The 15,765-nt window shown below is 37.2% G+C and overlaps 1 protein-coding gene across 5 annotated transcripts; it reads left to right on the top strand.

Annotated features, from left to right (window-relative positions):
• Positions 1-944: 944 nt before the first annotated feature.
• Positions 945-15,237, top strand: LOC146004327 (E3 ubiquitin-protein ligase RNF103-like). 5 transcript variants are annotated; one of them, XM_083143088.1, is made up of 5 exons: positions 945-1,012; positions 3,050-3,354; positions 6,183-6,453; positions 10,364-10,475; positions 13,378-15,237. In XM_083143088.1, exons 2-5 carry the CDS (start codon positions 3,120-3,122, stop codon positions 14,983-14,985), a joined length of 2,226 nt encoding a protein of 741 aa, XP_082999214.1. In that variant the 5' UTR covers positions 945-1,012; positions 3,050-3,119; the 3' UTR covers positions 14,986-15,237. The 5 variants fall into 5 exon arrangements, with proteins under 5 accessions (XP_082999214.1, XP_082999216.1, XP_082999215.1 ...); XM_083143090.1 differs by lacking the exon at positions 945-1,012 and adding an exon at positions 1,029-1,066; XM_083143089.1 differs by lacking the exon at positions 945-1,012 and adding an exon at positions 1,115-1,192.
• The last annotated feature ends 528 nt before the right edge of the window (positions 15,238-15,765 follow it).

The following is a 15,765-nucleotide window of genomic DNA, read 5'->3' as shown; positions in this document are numbered from 1 at the left end:
ACGTTTATCAATTCATTTAGTTTTCTTTTGTTTTAATGGAAATTCTAAAATAGAACATTAACGCAACAGTTACAGAGTCGACGATTCTCAGTACTTTTGAATTATGGCTTAATGTACTTGACACAAATGCTCCAAAATGAGTGAAAAAATAAATAAATTTTAATTTTATTTAATTGCAGTGAATTTTATTTTCTAACAGACAATACTTTGCAGAAAAATAATCATTTTAAATAGGAAATTGTCTGAAGAGGACTACTCTCACCATACTGTTAAATAGTTATTTTGAATTTGACTAATCTACTTGGGCTGTGTGATACTACTAATAATAATGAACACTGTAAACAGCAGTTAATTACCCGAAGGCTCTTTTCACTTTGCATATTGTTGCAACAACATTCAAAGTGAAAAGAGGAGAGGATATTAGGAGATCTAAATCCAGAGATGACGACAAGGTGTGTAAATATTGATATTGAAAGATTGCCATCTCGTAGATAATTTGCGCAACTAATAAGATAAAATAATCATTGGTTCAATGCACATCAATTTTTTTTTACTGAAATTATGCTTCTCCGCAATGTTGATTGATTGATTGATTTGGTGTTTTAAGTCCACTTTATGCACAGTAAGGCTAATTGGGAATCCGAACCACTATGTGCCTCTACGGGAATTGAACCCAGGACCCCTTGATTACAAGGCAACGACGCTGTGCCATCGGGGAGGCCTGCTTCTCCGCAATGTTATTCTTGTTTATATTAACTCGTCGCACTTGACATTTGTTTATTGCAATCTGTTCAAAGTGAAACTATTTTCTTTAAAAAATAATACGCACTTAATACAACACATAAATAATTTATTTCCTGCCTAAGATAAATTTATGCTTTTATCTCTTCCGAGCACGAAAATGAGATATGAGCGTGTTTTTCTTTACTCCCATTGTTCATCATGTTGGCAGCCCTGAGAGTAGCAGACAACCTTTACCCACTTCGCAGCAGAGCGAGCGAAAAGGTGGAAGGTAGGAAACAGAAGGAGGTTACTAATATATTGAGGAGAAGTGAAAGCTGTTTTTGTTTGTATAATTTTATTCATGTTTATGGATAATCATAGTATATGTTACTTTGCTATAGAATGTTATAAACACACAAATATTTTATTCTGTGTTATTCGTCAAACGTTATAGTTGTGCATGCAAACTGTAAGTTCGAGGTAGTGTTGCACTTCATTATTTTTATATCATTATATATCGTTATATTAGACATAATTACTTCTACGTCATTTAACAGAGTTTGTGGAAAGTTAATGCATTTTATTGATTCGTATGTTGATACGTTCAACCTTGGCAATTTTAAGTACAATTGTTTTTCCGCTGTAGCATCTTTCACGTGATTTGTACTCGTTTGACATGGCTATAAAATACTGTACATTGTTTTAGAAAACGATATTCACACGAGAATGTTGAGTGTTTGTGAAATTGTAACTTGTACAGACTAATTTAGTGAGCAGGTTTTATCAGCTTAGTGCCCGTCAGCCCAAGTAACTAAATCGAATATCATGTTTCAAAGTTATTGAGCTTTTCGCACACATAATACACAAATAATCCTCTTCAATTGCCTAATTATTACGCTCTGGATTAAATGCTTTCCTTGGTGTGACTGCAAGTCAAGGTTATAAATATTTATGCACTTCTATTCTAATACATATTTCTTTTCAACATATGGTCACGAATAATTCAAGGTATGTGATGTGAAAATTGATAAGGTAATTACTTTTTCATTGGCTTTGAAAGATAATGATTGGTACACATGTGATCCAAGTCGCAGCCCCGTTTTTAATTGGCATCTGTGTCAGCTAAATCCCTAGACTATTGACCATTTTTAAAAGATGGTTTAATTTTTTTTGTCATGTAGCACTTGATTTCAAATATAGAGAATTTGCTGATCTGGTGCAGAAGTGTCATTTTGTGCATGCCGAGGAACAACTGGTTTAATTTATTTTACTACATAAGTATGATTTTTAATTAATAAAATCTAATTTATGTTGAAGGTCAGTGTTTTTAAAACGCACTGTTTTTATTTTTCAAGTCAGTAATTCCTATAGCTGATATTGAGATTATAAAACTTCAGATGACTCATGTATATGTGCATATGTTTAGCTGTTTTTAGCACACACTACCATGGCGAACATGTATAAGATTAATAGCTGATGATTTTAATGTGTCAACTGTAAAAACAACTGTTGCATTGAAAAGAAAACATGCGAATTTGGGACACTGGCAACCATGCACAAGAGACATCGGAGCGAATTTACAATACTGGAAGTATCTGTAATTTGTTTGAAATTAGGCATACTCACTAATTTTGGCCTCCTAATCACGTATCTGTAGTTGAAATTTGGGGGTCACATCTAGAAAGTGCAAAATAAGATGAAATAAGTGGGTCCATCAACGGAGTAAATACCCTTGATTTATGAAGAAAACAACTATTTTTTTGCAATGATTAGCATTGCAAAACTATGTTTATGATGACCCTTAATTTGTACTATGCTTGCCTAACCTAACCTTACTGTGAATGGTTTGTGGGGCAAACATTTTTTCCACCTTATGCAAGATGCCATTTTCTCAAATAGCAAACTTCACTTGTTCACATCATCAAACATGGCTACCATAATAGTGTATAGACAATCATAGCATTAATATGTTCATGTAATTTTGCAATTTCTGAAAGTGACCGCCAATTTTTAACTGCAGATTCTTGATTACGAGGCCGAAATTAGTGAGTATGCGTAATTTCAAAGCAATCTGAGATACTTCCAGTATTGTAAATTTATACCGTTGTAAGTGGCAATATCAAGATTATCTTAGTTTTATACACAATGAAGCAGTGTGATAATTCAGCAAGATCTACTGTAGTGTTATTAAAGCATAATATGCAATTTTATGTAAAGTGAAAACAAGTTATTCAGGCACAGATTCAATAAGCTTGAGATACTTATTGAAGCATGTTTACCTGTCATGGAAGATTTTCATATGATATAGTAAACATTGTTCTTGCAGGTACGCTAAGAATAGAATGGGAAGGATCGAATTTGGATAGCGATAGGTTCCATCATCTCTCTTCACCACCATGAGGTCACTGTGGCTCCAGCTAGTTCTGCTTATTCTGTATTCGTTGCTCATTTTCATATTTTCCCGACTTCTGGATGTTGTCCTTTGGTATCATTATGGCATAACTTCACTTCAAGTAGTTGACCCTCTGATGCTCAGTGTTCGGCAAGTCAAACATTTGCTTGAAACCAGAGGCGTGAGCTACACTGGCTGTGTTGAGAAACAGGAGTTAGCAGACTTAGTAACTGCATCAGGTATGTATTGATTTTTTTCTATTTGCATGATGAGACTTCTTAATGTAGGGTAATTTGCTTTCTCGGGGCAACCATTATTTTTATTTTTTTTGTATTTGTAGTGTACATATTGTTACTAGTGTTGCAACAATTATTTATGTATTTGCCTCTATCAATAGTTGTGGATCACCCTTGATCCTCTGTACCCCTTCGAGAAAGTGAACAGGGTGGCTACTCACTGGGAATTCCAAGAACAAAATATATTACTATGACCCCAAAATTTAACTATGTTTGCCTAACCTAACCACACGTAAATGGTTTGTGGGGCTAGCGCCAATGGTTCATGGGGCCAGTGTCAATGGTTTGCAATTGTTTTGCAATTTCTAGATCCTGATACTACCATGACACGAAATTTTAACTATGTTTGCCTAACCGAAACTAACCTAATCACACGTCAATGGTTCGTGGGGCTAGCGTCGATGGTTCGCAATTATTTTGCAATTTCTAGACGTTTCCGACAAATTTTAACTTCAGATTCATTATTAGGAGGCCTCAATTAGTAAGTATGCCAAATATAAAGAAAATTGGAGAGGAAATGGCTTTTTCCAAAGCAAAACTTACGGAAAAATGGACATTACTTCCTTCCTTCAAAAGTCACCATCTTCCTCACATGAACAACTGACGAACTGAAGGTCTCTCATATCGCATAACACTTTAGCAACCTTCTGAACGCAACATAACTATTTGCGAACGTCACTTGTTCACATGAGAAAACATGGCTTCTTCGTTGTTTATGTATCGATAATCACCGTTGTAATTCCCAACGCTATTTTACAACTTCTACATGTTAATTTACAATTTCTACACGTGACCACCAAATCTTAACTGCAGATACATCATCAGGACTCCATAATCAGTGAGTATTAGAATTATTAACGAAATTATGCCTTTTTTTGGTATTGTAAAATCACAACCTTCTACACGTTATTTTGAAAGTTCGACACGAGAGCGTCAAATTTTAACTGGGGATTTGTGATTAGGAGCCCTAAATTAGTCAGTATGTGAAATATAGACTAAATTGGAGAAGGCTCCGGTATTGTAAAATCATACCCCGAGTCCTCTCAATCCGTTTACTTTCTTTGTGTACCTTGCAGAACAATCTACCTGGCAGGCAGAAGTTGATTAGGTAAATTTGAGTTGGAAATACTGATTCAATCAATTTTTCGTAAATTAATATATTCTGTAAGATTTGAGACTTATATTTGTAGATGTATTTTGAGTCTAGTATGTGAAATGACAAATGTAAACTCCACAACTTAAATATAATGTTATAAATATTATACAGCAAAACCTCGTTAATTCGGACCCTGATAAGCTGGACTTTGCTTAATCCGGACAAGCCAACAGAAAAAAAACCCAGCAGAATGCAAGGTTTTAAATGTGGCTAGAAGTCAACAAGAGAACTTCCCAAAGAAAAGGCAGTCAACCATTCATGAAATTCTGTTTCCCGCAGACTTTGTACTGTACTGTATAGTGTATTTGGCCTCTGCCCTTTAAATACACCATAATAAACATGTTTTGTTCCTATAAACTGACTTTTAATGCACTTTCTACTGTTCTTTTAGGTTATTTAAGTTAATCCGGAACTTTGTTAAACCGGTCAACTTATCCCCCCCCCCATTAGTCCAGATTAATGAGGTTTTACTGTATATACCATTTAATTGAATTGAATTAGAATTTTTGGATTTACATAGATCCTTTATGTTGTTAATATGTTCGTGTGTATGGGTGGTGAGAGGTCGTAATACGTAAGGTTTAAATAGAGAAAACATCAGCTTGGACCCTTGAATTTTTGGAAAGTTCGCCTTGAAAACCGGGAATTTACTTGAATTTTATCATGGTTCTAGAGTGGCCTCCTGGTGAAATATTTTGCATTGTTTATGAACGTTTTCCATTGTTGTTAGCTCGTGGAAATGTGTTATTGTGAAGTAAAGTACTCCTGTTATCTTAGCATGAATCAGAACAGACTGAAGTTTTCACACCAGCGAATATGGTACCCAACAAGACATTCCACAAGTGTTTTGTAACATCGTACACTGCGAAAGTTGAGACATAATATATAACATTGTTGTATTTTTGACGACACAAGGGAGGGAGGTTATAAAAATTGCATCAAGGCACAAGGTAAGTGGAAGCGTGAAGGGAAAACAAGTGACTATCCACTTCAGTATGCTGGGATTTTTCTCATCTTGGTAGGGGTGGTATGTCTCATTTAATCTACTTTTTACAGTGACCGTGCCTAAATGCTACCTTTAATCTAGCCACAGAAAACGATCATGTTCTAGGCTGAACAATATTTGCCTTTGAAACTTTGTGGACTGGCCTGAAAATACTGTGTTTTCCATGGAGACTGCTTTTTTTTCTGTTTTTCAGAAAATCATAGAAAATATGTTGCCAAGTTTTTTATTGTTTGCCAAATCTTTCTGAAATCTACAAAATGTCTTCTTTCTAGATACATATGCTACATTTTATATACATTTTCTTGCATTTATGAATGTTTTTTGTGCGACAATTCTAGCTCATAAAGAATTTCCATGAAGTGTGTGTGTGTGCGCACCACTATATATTGTTCAATGTCTGTCTCAAGAATGCAAGCAAAGTTATGAAAAAGTGGTTACAATACACATGCTGCACAAGAGACATGGTGTGAATATAACTTGTCATTCATTCACAAATCGAGTATATAGTCAAGAGGGTGGGATATGCCTGTTGCATGCCCGGAATGTATTAATCTGTTTTTTGAGCAATGTAAACGCTTTGTACATGTTGACGGGATTTTTTTCTTTCAGCGGATGTGGTACAAGGTGAAGTGGATGAACTCCGGACCGATGTATCCAAAGAGAGGCTGGCTTCCACACCTCCTTCGTCTCATTTCACAGGCGGAACACACTTCTACGAGGAAGTCGAAGACACTAAGGACAGTGTGTGGTTAGTGCAGATAGTGCCAGCCAATGGGAAAGAGGACTATCTGCTGGATGATTACAACTGGCGGTTACTGTGCAGTCAAGTGGCACCCTTCGCAATACGAACTGGAATATTTGATTGTAGGTTGGACAAAACGTACGTACTCATCCCTGCTGTTGAGTGAATAGTGTCAACACAATATCTCGACTTAGCTAACAGTGTCTACCAGTCTGAAAAACCTGGAAATGTCAGGGAAATTTACCGTTTCTGGAAAAACAACATTTATGTAGTATGACTTATCGGACAACACTTTAGCAACCTTGTGTTCTGAAGCTTTTTAATTAAAGGCTAGATGCCTACATTGTTAGGCTAGCTAGGTTTAATTCTTTTAGCCTAAATAATAATTTTTCATTGTATTTATGCTAATGGAACCTAATCTAACCTTGTAGGCATTCCTTGTCTGACGTCTGAAAGGGAGGTTGCCATAGTTTTGTGCGATAAGGGAGACCACCGTCAGAACACACAGGTCATATAACATGTCAATCACGCTGTGTGTGATGTCGTATATCATTCATATAAAATTGCTAATTACTCACTTGTAACGTAACTCTGTGAGCTAAAAACGACAAAGGATCACATGAATGATAATCTTTCTTCCCCACTAATTGTTTTCCAGTTTCTCATGCGGGTACAGAGGGTTGACAGTACCAGGAGCCATGTTTTAAACTGTTTTCAAGTAGAAATCTACTACACTATGTAGTTATTGTCATGCACCGCTTTCTTCCTGCAGTTTTTGGCGTGTGTTAATACATACATACTAAATTTTATTGTTCTTTGTTCCATAATTAGGATTTTTTCTTTACCATTCGTCAGTATGTGGCAAGTATTATGTAGAAGCTCATCCCTGATGCCCCTAACAATAGTCAATTTACAATCAGTTTCCTCTCTTGCTTTTTTATTGGATTCCCAATTGTTTTAAATAAAATTTTATATCTCGGAACCTACGAATGATTGAGTTACATATTATACCTTGTTTTGTTCAATACAGATTAGGCTTTTGAAAGAAAAACCACATAAAAGACATAAGCAGCATATTAACAAAACAAGCTTTCAACTCCAATCTTGGGAGTGCCCGACCCTATGGCCGAGTGGTTAGCACATCGCGCTGCGATGCCAAGGGTCCTGGGTTCGAATCCCGGTCGGGCTTGGTTGTTTGTGAATGTCCATTCATCAATTTCATCATTTCATCACTCATCCCCATCTTCGCAAATTAGCCAAGAGGCACAAAACGCGAAGTAAAATAAACTAAATCAAATCAAAATCAAACCAATCTTGGAGTCAGTATCTGGGCTGATGTGTCTTATTCGCCATCTCTCGACCAGCCCTGATGACGAGATGGAGTTGACGGCTTGGAGAATTAGTGTGTTTTGTACCATGCTGGTCATGTGTTTTTTGTGAATTTTAACACGGCAATAGTAAAAATACTTTTTTACAAAGTTTGAACTTCATTGGGCCCCCACGAAGGCAATGCCTGGACGTGCATGTTCAAAATTGTACCTGCATTTTCCCTGATATACCGGCCCCGATGGCAGAGTGGTTATCTCATCGTGCTACGGTGTCAGGGGTCCCTGGTTTGAATCCCGGCAGGGACATGGATGTTTGTGTGTCCATTCATCAATTTCAAAAGCGAAGTAAAATAAATAAAATCAATCAATCAATTTTTCCTGATGTGTGTTCCATTCTTGTGGCAAGAACTTTACACTTGTTGGTGATACCTTCGAAGGAAAGACTATTTTCTAATATAAAAGCTGCGTTTGTTTTAGTCTCTCAGCAGGAAATTTATAATCCCCCTTCTAAATATAGCCAGATCCAAGTTAAACTTTACTAATTATTAATGGGGTACCTCAGTGTTCATGTAGCACTCAAAGTGTTTCTCCGAATATTACATGAGTCTCGGTACACTCCAAAGGTCATAAAATGCACTGTCTGGTCACAGCTGGCATTAGCAACCTCAGTAACACACATGTAGGTTTTTCAAGAAGCACTTAAGATGTGCAATTTTACAGCAGAGAGTTTTAAATGTTTATTCCTATAATAGCGAACAATACAGACATTATATACATCACTGTTTAGAAGCTTTACGCATGCCCAATATAGAATTATAGTTATAATACAGGGTGTGGGAACTAAACCTGACTGTTTTTAATTACAAATAAAAACAAAACTCTTTCGTGCAATTTAATAAATGTTGTACTACATCTCAAAGCATTTTAGGAAGATGGCATGAGTGGCGGTTTCTTGACAAGAACAGTTCATTTTTTCAATAGCACACCTGTGAGTCGTGGCAACTGAATCTGACTGTTTTTAAACCAACACTGAAGGGAAGTTGCTCGAGGTAATGTCATTCAGCTGTTCCTTATCTCAAAACATGTCAGTACACATAGAGCAGTAGTCGGCACAACAAAGTGCTTTTCTGGTTGAGACATTTTTCTTAATGAATGTGTGGTAGCAACGCAGTGCGCTTTCCGTCCGCACTTTATCATTCATCGTAATCTGCATGTTCCCAGTCGGAATACCATTTTACTGTGGGTAAGGATATTCAAACAGACTGCATCAGCAATGAAAAGAACACCAGGTGGACATCGTAAGGTTCGAAATCCTGAGAACATCGAACGAGTTCGGGTCATTAAAAGAATGAACTGTCCTTGTCAAGAAACTCCATGAAACTGCCTCTCATGTTATTTTCCTAAAATGCTGTGAGGTGTAGTACAACATGTATTAAACTGACTTCGTTGCATGAAAGTGTTTTGTTTCTACTTGTAAATAAACACGGTCAGGTTTACTTGCCACACCCTGCATTTAATCTAAGAGAACCACTGCCAACAACCGAAGGCAACCAGAAATCGCTGTTTGTGACTTATGTTCTTTTTCCCGAACATCCTAGATATGTCACTGACATTTAAGGATTAAATTGTGCTGATTTGTGTTTTATTTTTTTTAAATCACGACCCTCACATTGCAGAAAATGAAATGAATGAATCTGATAGTGGACAATTTGCCTTTACTGTTGGCTGTATCGAATTTCTCATAGAGATGTTTATGGCGTTGCATTGAAATTAATTTACATTTGTTATAATAATTTAAATAGTCGGTGCAGGGGTAAACAGAACTAAAAATAATGCAGGAGCCAGCTTTTTTGTTTTATTGCAAATATGAAGTAAGGAAAACCATGAATCCAATTATGACCAAGCAAACATTTTCAAATGTGATCTTGAAACATTAATTTATTAATTAATACAAGATTGGATTAAAGTAATTAATTCTTGGCTCTGGAATGGTCTTCCTTAAGAAGGCTCAACTGGTAACATCATGAATAAATAACTATGCAATACATTCTAATATATGGCTGGCTCTACCATATTGCTGCAGATTTCAAAATTCGGCTAGCAACATTGTTAAAGTTTGTAAAGGCATGTTTATTATTCTCATTTAATGATACATGTGATACAGAAAATGCACAAACATTAATACACTAATAAACACATATTGTGTATGTTTTTGAAGGAATAGGTAATTAAAATTTCCATAAACGAACTTGAAATAGCTGCGGTAGCTGTCGTTATGACATCTGACTACCATGCGAGAGACCTGGGTTCGATCCCCGGTGGGGGAGAACCGGGATTTTTTCCACCTGTTCAAGCGGCTCCGGCACCCACCCAGCGTCATATAAAGTGGGTACCTGGAGGAAACTCTGGGGAGGTAAAGGTAGCTACGGATGTGGTGCTGATCACATCACCCCGACCTTCGGACGTGATCAAGAAAGTGTGGGGCCCTATACGCCTTCATGGTGTAGTGCAAAGCACAGGGAAGCACTTTACCTTTTTTTTTACCTTTATAAGTGAAATTGAAATATTAAAAAAAATGTAGGACTGAATATCAAAATTCAGGTACCATGAAGACCCGCCACCTTGTATTTATCTACCCCTGGTCAGATACATTTAATGTATAAGAGATTTGTGCATTCATACAAAGAATAGAGGGTGATGAATTTTTCTTACCTCTGCAGATTGTGTTCCAGCAAAAACTGGCACCAGCCACTTCTCCTCCTGGCTCTTCCCAGGGGAACGAGAGCCAAAGACAGGGTGGTCATGAGGACATCCACACTCACAAGACCCCAGGTAAGAAAGAAAAGGTCTATGTTATCCCCTTCTCCCTGGTTCCTGAATGGCAACTCTTTCACACATGTTCCACTTCCTGATAGAACTACAGTATGTCCGAAAGTCCCCTTCTTCCATGTATCCTATTGCAACCATGTGAAAATGGGTCGGTATTCAGTTGCTTGTGAATTATGTTGTTTTTGTGATTGATATATTTGCTCTGAAGGTCACGTGGAATGCTTGCTTGAATTCGTGAGCAAATATAGTTACAGTGCTGAGGAAGGGCTAGTTTTGTTTGTGTGTGTGCACAAACAACAATGCATGGAGGAAATGGTGTACTGTAACGTAATGTAAAGTTTGCAAGTGTATAGATACATACGTATGTTATAATAATTAAATATGTCCTATATATCCGGGGGTAATATGTACTATGCAATACAATCTAGAGGTAGAGGGACTTCTCTGGTACCCTGTACAATCTCTATTTTCACCAAATTTTTGCCTCCACCCTTGTTGTTAAGCAAATCTATGGATTTGCCTTCTACTCCTTCATTAAGAGAAATAAAACAAACAACCTCCTGTACTTGAAACCCAACTCCACCCAACTAACTCTGCTGCCAAGATCACACTTTATATTCTTTCCTCTTCCTCCACATCAAATGTGACAGCAAACACCTTACCTGACAATTCCTCCGGGTATTTACTCTCCCCCCCCCTAAGGCCTATGATGCACACCCCCAAAAGTAGAACATTCCCTTTCCCCCCTCCACCTTTATGCCGAATTATTTACTCAAATTATTTTGGTCAAGACAAAATTTGCTGGACAATATAATACAAACATACGAGTTATGTTTATAGTAGGTACTTTAGGCTTTCATGTTTGCTAACATAAAATGTGCAAAACTGCTCATGCTCACTGCTATTGTTAGTTACTGAACTTTATTCTTAACAGTTTGTCTGCTTCACTAAACCTATATTAAATGCGAACAGCTTGTCCCCCCTCCCCCTCTTCCAAACTGATTGTAAAGGCATAAGAGATGGTGTTTCATTTCAATCCCATCGCTGCGATCACCCGAAGTTAGATAGAGAAACTGTATATAATAACCAGAACTAAATATCAATAAGTCAATCAAACGAAACTATTCCCTCATTTTTGTGTGAAGATATATAGAATTGGTATATAATCTTGTACCCCCCATAATTTCCATGACGCGGGCACGTTATGAATCCCCTCTCGGGGCACCCCTGGTATATACTGCTTTTGATCCTGTAATGTATCCAGTTTTTGTAGTGAAATTTGATTTATTCACCATAAATATGTGGGCCTATTGATATACTATTGTTATCACAGGCTGAGACTAGATCAACCTTGCACTTAGAAAAAGGTGATTCAGCACCACAAGGAAGTATTTACACAATAAAAGTGTTGCCATTTAGTGTATCTTGCAGAAAAAAATTACCTAGATGCTCTTCTGCATAAACTAGTACTGTGAGAAGCAAGTACATGGCAATATCTCCCAAATATTTTGAAACTAGGATAAGATCAGTGCCTGATTCATATTCAGCAGGTTAAAATGTAGACGAATCCATCTAAAACCAGTGAGAAGCAAAATTGTACTTACCGTTATGGTAATCTATGAAAAGTAATGTGATTGGAATAAAATTCATTCCATGAATCTAGCAATTTTTGCCATACATTCACTTTCAAATGCGTGGGATGCATGAACCCTCCCCATTCCTTTCTGGATATCCATGGCTTCTGTCAAAGAGGTCAGATGAAATGAAGCGAAAAAACATGTGTTGTCCAAGGCAGTTTTCTTTCCAGTGCCAAATGCAGTATTTGATGATGAAGGTGGGCGTTGCAAGAAATTTTTGTAGGAGCTGTCAGGGTATTGATAAAACTTGAATAGTGGAAAAAATAAGTTATGTCATGGTTATGATTATTATCATTACATCCTTGGGGTGACTTTCCTACTTGGTCCAGAAACTCAACTATTTTCATTATATTTTTACACTTCAAACGTTAGTGTACTGAAATGCATAGCTATATTATTTAGTTATTAACTTTTGCATATCTTGTCCAAGTATAAAGCTTTAAAAGTTAGGCGAAATTTTAGTAATAAAGTGTTGTTGTTTGATCTCTTGCATAGAATTTGGAATTTTGAAAACTGCAGAACTATTTGTTCCTTGGTTTGTATTAGGGATGGGCCAATATGAAATTTTGGCCGATACCGATAAAGAACCAATATAAAATTTACTGATAACCAATATTCTACTGATCCGATATAAAATTAGAAATGGTCCTTGAAGAACCTGAAAGGTTCATTGACCTCCTTAATAAATGTGTATTTTGAGGTGACTGCAGTGAAAGAGAAGTTGCATATTTAGACATTTACTTTTTTAGAAAGTAGGGCATGGAGATTATCCATAAAAATTATGGCAAAATTTTGCACTAAATTATCAGATATTTATCGATATATCAGATCAGTAAAATAATCGGTAATTTTACTGATATGCCTATATCGGCCAATATCGATAGAGTACCGATTAATCGGTCCCATCCATAGTTTGTATGGTAAAACATGAAAATGTAACCTGGTTGGAATATTTTACACATGAGTTTGGTTATTATGTTTGAATACTAACTGAACTTTATTTCTGTTATTAACATTAAAAATACCAAGCTACAGTTATGAGAAAACTGTTTTCTAACTTGAAATAAACAATGCCAATTTCTAATGGTGGTCGACGGAACAGTTAGACTCCTTCATCCTTCCTGATGCACATGGTGATGAATCAATATGTACACACACAATGTTCCAATTTCATGTTCTTGATCCATTACTTCAATGCAGTGTTTTTTTCCCCCAGGTTCCTTAGTTGTGCATATTAAGAATCTATATATTGTCATTTTTCCTTGCAGACTATATTAAAGTGGGTTATGGACCAGCTTTCGGTGAGAGTCAAAACTGTCGACAGTGTTGAAGATGTGGAGCGTGACTGGTTACAGTATGCAACGGACGCGACTAGTTCAAGGGAGGTTCGTGTGTTGCTGATAACCCACTTACTCCATCCACCATTGTTTCTTGCTGCATTGAGTATTAGGTTTACGGGTCGTGTCAACTTTGGAATCTTCAGCGTAAAGAAAGAAGAAGGTGAGAGTGTTAAGAAGAGACTGAAACTGGATAAATTCCCGACATACTTGGTGGTGACACCTGATAAAACTGTGACGTACGGGAGGCATAAGCTGGAGCATTTCAATTTCAAGTGTATGAATAATTTTCTGAAAAGTGTTCAGCCAGAAATGAATGATGTGTTCTTGTGCAGTTTGATTGCGGTGAACATGCTCGTTGTACTTCAAGTGTTCCAGGTATCGTGTACAATGTGGAAGCATATTATTCGGTGTGCATGGATCCTTATTAGTTATAACTTCTGGCTCTTCACGTTATGGCTCCTGTTACTGGCTGCTTGCAAATTTACGTTCGTAAGTTTTGCAGTTGACAAGACGCTCGTTCTTCTTCGCTTCGCAAGCTTGACGGATACAGGATCTCTTGTGAGGTCCGATGTCATGTATTTCCAACAGCATCCTCATCTTTTCTTTCTCGCCTTCCTTTTGTATAGTTTCACGGCAAGCTGGATGTTGAAACGGTATCCGCTAAGTGAAGAAGACGAACAGGAAGCTAACCAGTCGTGGTGGGAAGTATTTCCACTGGACTCCTATTTAGTGAATTGTCTGTTCAGACCGATGGCGACATTATCGCGACCGTTGCCGCCTAGCGAAATAGAACCTGAAGAAGCCATAGAAATGCTTATCGAACGACTTGCCGTTCCTAACCTTTGGTTGCAGCCTGTGATTCCCAACGAGTACATCAAAGACCTCCCAGTCTGGAGGTTCAAAGGCTGGAACAGAATGACAATCGGGGACGATTACAAAAAGACTAACGACGGAGCTTTAATCAAACGAGATTTTTCCTGCAAGTGCTCTGGTGCTTTAAGTGTTAAAGGTGGGGAGAAGCTTAAGTTACGCCAAAAAACTTACTGCGAGAGTCAGTCACAGTGCAGTTGCAGCAAGTGTGCGGCTGTTGATGCCAAGTCACTCGACGATGAAGTTTGTAGGTCGGTAAATGTGGATACTTTATGTGACCGCTTTGCTTGCTGTAACTGTGATAGCGAAAACAAATCAGGCTTGTTGAATTCGCGGCAACACGAAACTGCACACCGTAAGGAAAGTGTTAGTGATGTTTCCGATTCGGAGTCTTCAAGATGTAACAACACATCCTGGGAAGACACTAGCGGTAGGGAGTGCACTTCAGAGGACAGTGGCGACGAGGGTTGTCCTCCAGGTATGCTTCATATATCGGATTGTGCCGTCTGCCTCGAATATTACAAGCGAGGTGCTCTGCTTTGTGGTCTTCCTTGCGGGCATAGTTATCACCAGCACTGCATCATGCAGTGGTTACAGAGGGATAATCATCATTGCCCAGTCTGCCGGTGGCCGACGTACAAGTCTAAGCATCTACACAAGGAATAAAAATTTGCTTCATTCACTCAGATGGTCCAGTAAAATTTTATCCATATCTTCTTGCATCTTAAACATTGTGCATTCCAGATTCAATTGTTATGTACAATTTGTAAACATATTGTTATATCCGTTTTATATATGTGCCATTGTGTCTTTGAGAGAAGACTATTATTGGTATTTTGCTAATGATACACACTTCAATTATGCTTTTTTTTTCAATTGATCGTAATTAATTAAAATGTGATTGAGTTTTTGAGGGTTGCTTAGCAGGATTGTTAATATTATTCTGGTGTCGCTATTATTTATGACATAAATGGTTTGTGAACCATATACAGTGCTAATCAAAGTTATGCACATCTACTTTATTACACTTTATAATATTCAATTATACAGAAACCCATTTTGGGGATTGTACTGCAAGTTAGTACACTGCATATATAGCTTCAGACAATTGCACATAGGCTAGGAAGGACCACAACCTATTAACCTATTATTTATCTTACTTGGTTACGCTTATTTAATGTCAATAGGACCACCAGTTTAATAAGTTTGCATTTATGGTTACTCCAGAACATTGATGGAATTATAAAAGTAATGTTTTTGTTCCAACTCCCCTGTTAGAAAATTTGACATTTGAGATGAATTTTTGCATTAGAACTTGAGTGGTATAAAATTGTCAATGATGTTTCACTGCAGAAACAGTTTTCGGTCAGGAATACAAGTAATTGCAACGTGTATGTTTAAAGACGTGCGAGGGTGCTGCTAAAACTTGGTGTGCACATACGTGCC

Source organism: Lepisma saccharinum, chromosome 21, assembly GCF_977018435.1.
Source record: "Lepisma saccharinum chromosome 21, izLepSacc3.1, whole genome shotgun sequence".
NCBI lineage: Eukaryota > Metazoa > Arthropoda > Insecta > Zygentoma > Lepismatidae > Lepisma > Lepisma saccharinum.
Note: the sequence above shows the minus strand (reverse complement) of the source record. Positions and strands in the feature narration are given on the sequence as shown.